The 5,282-nt window shown below is 42.9% G+C and overlaps 1 protein-coding gene across 1 annotated transcript; it reads right to left on the bottom strand.

Annotated features, from left to right (window-relative positions):
* Window positions 1–1,368: 1,368 nt before the first annotated feature.
* apex2 (APEX nuclease (apurinic/apyrimidinic endonuclease) 2) lies at window positions 1,369–4,748 on the bottom strand. Its single transcript, XM_030118712.1, has 6 exons — window positions 4,593–4,748; window positions 4,397–4,480; window positions 3,683–3,863; window positions 3,185–3,328; window positions 2,844–2,913; window positions 1,369–2,474 (listed from the first exon to the last, which is right to left on the bottom strand). Exons 1-6 carry the CDS (start codon window positions 4,705–4,707, stop codon window positions 1,458–1,460), a joined length of 1,611 nt encoding a protein of 536 aa, XP_029974572.1. The 5' UTR covers window positions 4,708–4,748; the 3' UTR covers window positions 1,369–1,457.
* Between the last annotated feature and the right edge of the window lie 534 nt (window positions 4,749–5,282).

The following is a 5,282-nucleotide window of genomic DNA, read 5'->3' as shown; positions in this document are numbered from 1 at the left end:
GCTGCTCGTGGGAGTCACTGAGTTCCCTGCAGCTGTGGGAGGAGAGAAGAAAGAGCGCGCGGGGGAAATGGAGGGAGTCCGCCTCTCCCTCTGCAAGTTTCCTGCCAGGTCACAAGTCAAGTCACTCCCTCGGCTCTCTCTCTCCCTGCTCAGGCCACACGCGGGGCTCATTCCATGAAGAACCACAACCCCAACTTTGCATGTTTGAACAACCTCGTAAAAGGTTTTTTTCCCTCATATCATTCCCAGGAAACATTGTGTAACTCTGACCTGATGCCATGTCAGACGCAGGTTTAGAATTAAGAACTCATAAAAGACTCTGCTGCTCAAAGTCTTTCAGCAGTCTGGTCTCCCTGAGTCTGAGCAGCTGCTGCTGGTAATGAAATCGACATGGTTCAATGTGGAAAGTGACTTTTTTATTTCATCCCCGGCTGTGTGAATAGTTCAGTTACACTGCCACCTAGTGGAGAGGCATGACATAAAAGATGAAAATAGTTTTGTTCACCAAATATCTGCCATATTCTTCTCTATCATTGTTACATTCAGAGGCAAGTTTTAAACACTTTATTTTAGGCAGCTATGCGTATTGATAACAAGCGGAACTGAGCTTTCTATAATGATAAATGTGAAAACATTCACAATTCACAGGTTATTTGTATTAAAAACACTTTCTCCCCTCCATCAAAGTTAGATATATTTTGTGTTCATGAACTGATCTACTGCTCTGCTTCAACGCAGCTGAAAATGCCTCTTGCAAAGAAAATTGCATTGGGATTTCATTGTGTTCTGAATCATTTGATGGATTGAAAGTCCTCTGTGTGCGAGATAATGGCTTTTCTGAAGTTTGAAATTATTTGTATAAAAACAGCATATATTCTGTATTTTTCTCTCACAGTGGTTAATCTACAGTATATGTACATAATGTGTATGTGAGTTTCTGAGAACATGTCTGTCCAGAGCGGTGTTCACAGAAATGTCTGGACTGGCCTTTGGGGGAATCCCAGTCGAAAAACATGAATGAGTGTAATTGGTGACTCCAAACTATCTGTTACTGTAAATGTGAGCGTGTGACACATGTCCTTCTGTTTGCCCTGCAATGACAGGTGATCTGTTCAGGGTGAACAATGCCTCTCACCCAATGTCAGCTGAGATCCGCTCCATGTGACGCCACTAAGTATAGAGCAGTCATAAAGATTTATATTAGCAGGGCAGATTTGTTCGATCGGGACTAGATTTGACCGTGACGAGCTTCTTCACTGCGTGTGAACTTCTGTTGTTTGAGAAGTGTGTGAGAACTACAATACTTTACCGTCACACATATTTACAACAAACTAAACAAAACTCAAATTAATATAAAACTAGTGCCTTTATTATTTAGCAAAATAAAAGTTCACAATTTGAAAAAAAAAAAAAAAGTTTTACAAAGTAAACAGTTTGTAGTTTATATAATAAACATGTCACTTGCTCTTCTCCACCCAGGAGAAGAAGTTACAGCGAGCCTCGGGGTTGGAGGCGTGTCCCTGAGGACGAGCGCACACAAAAAACTGTTTGCCCATGTTTGGACCCTCCTTCTTCACCGTGCGGAGCACGCAGGGCTCCCCGTGGACCTTACAGCTGGGCGGCGGCGGCGGCCCACGAAGCAGCGACTTCCAAAACACCGACGACGCCCCTTTCTCGGCATTGGAATGTCCCACCGTGGGCTGTGAAACCAGGGGTTTGGTCTTCAGCTGTCCTTCGGCCTCCTCTGAGTCCTGGCTGGAGCTCAGCTCGGCGTCTTCGGAGGACTCCTCTCCTGCCGGGGATGCTCTGAGTGACGATGGTGACGGCTCGGTATTTGTCACTTTAGGCTTGAAAAAGGAAAGTAAATTTCCTTTCGGCTTTGAGGAAGAATTCACCGTCTTAGTCTTCTTTCCTTTCGGGACTGAAGACTCTGATGTTAACACCCGCTTCTTTCCAGAGCTGTTTCCGGCTCCTAGCGGGTTTAAATTCTCTCTCCTTTCTTCATGTTCTTGAGATCCGGGCAGAACGGGTTTTTGGTCCACTTTAACAAGGAAACGTGAAAGTTTCTGCTGTTTTCCGGCGAATTCCGGCAGGTAGCGTGTGCAGATCGGAGGAGGTCTGGAGCTGGGGAGGAGGGAGCAGCTCAGCTGCCCCCGCACAGGGCAGTGGTCCGACCCCTCCACCTCCGGCATGATGTCCGCTGCCACAAAGTGCTCCCTGGCCAGCCGGCAGTCGGCGAATATGTAGTCGATGCGTGTGCCGTAGTTGGTCTGCCGGGCTCCGGTCAGAGTGGACCAGCAGGTGAAGGCGTTGGTCCGGGTCGGGTGGAAGTAGCGGAAGGTATCGACAAATTTCCCCCCATGGAGCGAGTCTGATTTTTCATCCGCTTCCTCCTCTTGCTGCTCTTCACTGTCTGGGCCATTGTGCAAAAACTCATCCAGCCATTTCCTTCCTGGGTGTTCACCAAAATCCTCCTGAGCAGCAAGAGAAGAAATGAGAAAGATGATTCCACCTCACTCTCTTTATGCTTATATTTATACTTATTTCTACTAATTCGTGATCCACTTCTGTTGTATGGCAAGTATAGCTTAAAAAAATTATGTATTCATTTAAATTCATGTAACATTCAATTACTAAGCATTAGCGAGGTAAAGCTCATGATCAGCTGTTTTGCTGAAATGAGCTTAACTACTACTAACTCCATCTTTTTTTGTCCAGTCAAGAATTTGACTTAACTTTGAGCCAACTGTGCAAGTTTGCAAGAAGCAAAAGACCTAACATATTCCTGTTTACACTAAAGAAAACAGCTGAACAGTCATTTAAGCGAGTGACATTTCCCTTACGTCATCAGAGGGGTCACAGTGGTCTATTGGCCGATGAGACGTGTTTACGTCTCCTAAAATGATCACATGGCTGGAAAAAAAGAAACAGACAAAGAAACTGCCTTTTAAAACAACTTAAGATGCAGAAAAAAAGCATGGAACTGACATTCAGCTATGCTAAAAATGCAAATTTAGGAATAACAAACTCACTAAATGCATCAACCCCTGTTAAAGCTGGATCTGTCTTTAATATAAAATTAAAGCGACCAAAAACTGGCAGCCTTGTTCTGTTCTGAAAGGTCAACATGTGTGTCTCAAGGCGGACACAGCTTTTGTGGGTTAAAACTCTGAAAGACTCTCACCTTCCATCTTTCAGTATGGCCTCGGCGCGGCTCTGGAGCAGCTTGTAGAACCGCAGTTTGAACTGTTTTCGCTCGGGCTTCTCAGGGTCGGCCCTGGGACAGTACACGTTGATCACGGTCACGGTCTGTTCTCCGCCCTGACACCTGAAGGGTAAAATCCATCAGAGGCAGAAGAAAACAGACACGCAGATAAAGATATGGAAGCTTCACAACATCACACAGAAGACACGGGGAATCTCCTGCTCAGCCAACACTTTGAGTCAGAAGGAAATAATATAAACAGCTGATTACGGCTCATCTTGTGAGTACAAGCTTGTTTGTTTTTTTTTAAACGCTTCGATCATGTTTTCATTCTCTTGTAGTGTCGCCCTGTAAAATGTCTCAGAATTTCTGTAAAAGACATACAGAAGATATAAATAAAAAATAAAATTTTTTAACTTATCAAAAAACAGAAAGTCTATTTCCACTGTCAACACAGACAGTAATATGTTTTCTTACGTGACTTTGTGCTGGGTGATGAGTGCTCGCCCTTCGTTGTCCAGAAGCTGCAGCTCCTCATTAGAGAAGTCCGCGGAGTCGCCGTAGCATCGAACAGCCCCTTCATGGTTGGTGAGCAGGCCTGTGAGACCCTCCTCGGCTGCAAACGGAGTGGCACGATCCTTACAGTATGTGGCGACTCCTGTGCACGTCAGAAAGAGGAAGCAGTCTGTATTTGGTGCCAGCAGCAGAAATATACCAAGATATGAGCATAAGACATAAGCACTTTTAAACTAATGTAGTATTAAAGTATATTTTCCACAGAGAATGGAGTTGCATTGCCTTCTGTGATTTAAGTCACCTTTGAATTCATGAACCTTCCTAAATTTAAACTTTTTTCTGACAAGCACATCATAGCAGATCTATTTCAACAAATTAATAAAATGCAAACTTTCTGGCTGACTTTTGTTCTTTCTGAGAATTTTGTTCAAGTTTAACGGCAAAATGTTACACAACTAACTCTGCATATTGTGAACCTGAAGAAAGCAATTTCATGAACCTTATTCAGTGTTTATTCTCTTTTCTTAATTATGTTTAATTAGTACTGAAACAAAACAGACAACCATACACAGCACTGACAGGTCCAAGTAGTGAATTGGAATTTAAGTGGAAAGAAAACAGGCCAAAACATGAATCAGTGGAGCAATAAATCACGGTTAAAGACACTGTAATAACCTGAGTATCCGCTGCGTCCCCTGCTGTAGCTGAAATACGAGTTGTACCCGTCGACGATGGCAGTCCTTTCATCCAACAAGTCCCCTGTGAAGAAAACTCTGTTGTAACTTCCAGTGTTTACAGGCTGCAATCAGTCAACACGCTGCACAGCCAAACTCCCGCGTTTTATAATGAAATCCTCCTCGTGATCACTCACTCGTCACTTTAGTCTCCTGCACGCAGATTATATCTGCGTCCAGAGAATCCAGGGTCTTTTTAATGCCTGCTCCGAAAGTCCTGATACCGTTTATATTCCAGGTAACGATCTTCATCCTTCACGACTTGAGAACAGACCGCGGGAGGCCAAAATGCACACCCGGAAATGAAAAGGAAGTCCACTGTAATGCACCGGAAGTGAATTCCCGCGCCAAAGTGTCAGCGCGCTGCAGATTTTTAAATGTGTCATGAAAGTTATTATCTTAAATGCATAATTTATCTTCGATTGACGACAAAAATACATGTTAAACAAACTTGTTAAACTTCGTACTTTTCCGTTTAATAAGTCATTTCACAATCTCATGTTTTTATTAGCGTTTTAGAGAATTTTAGAAAAATGTATCATACTTGTGTCAATACGTGTAAAGCCCACATGATATCTTTAGTTTGGTTTTTGACGTTTTTCTTATTTTATTCCCTTTATAGGCTGTTTCATGGTTTGTGTTCAGCGCTTCACCTGATGGAATGACGTGAATAAATTGTAAGAAATTTAAATTTGCACCTCAAATATTCAAATTAATTAGGAAAGCTGCATAAGATTCCCAAATCTCACTATTTTTCTAATTTTTCTCAAATAATGTTTCTCTCATGATTTTAAACTTATATTTTCCCCTGAAAACCATGAAGGTAG

The sequence above is a fragment of the Salarias fasciatus genome, chromosome 20, assembly GCF_902148845.1.
Source record: "Salarias fasciatus chromosome 20, fSalaFa1.1, whole genome shotgun sequence".
NCBI lineage: Eukaryota > Metazoa > Chordata > Actinopteri > Blenniiformes > Blenniidae > Salarias > Salarias fasciatus.
The sequence above is the reverse complement of the archived record's forward strand: the minus strand, read 5'-3'. Positions and strand labels throughout refer to the sequence as shown.

What these genes read in the sequence shown, in the direction of transcription:
- apex2 (XM_030118712.1), bottom strand. Translation starts at nt 4,707, where the DNA reads ATGAAGATCGTTACCTGGAATATAAACGGTATCAGGACTTTCGGAGCA. An exon ending in GCAGGAGACTAAAGTGACGA is followed by an intron (nt 4,481 to 4,592) that starts GTGAGTGATCAC and finishes TTTTCTTCACAG; the next exon opens with GGGACTTGTTGGATGAAAGG. An exon ending in ACTGTGACCCCTCTGATGAC is followed by an intron (nt 2,475 to 2,843) that starts GTAAGGGAAATG and finishes CTTGCTGCTCAG; the next exon opens with GAGGATTTTGGTGAACACCC.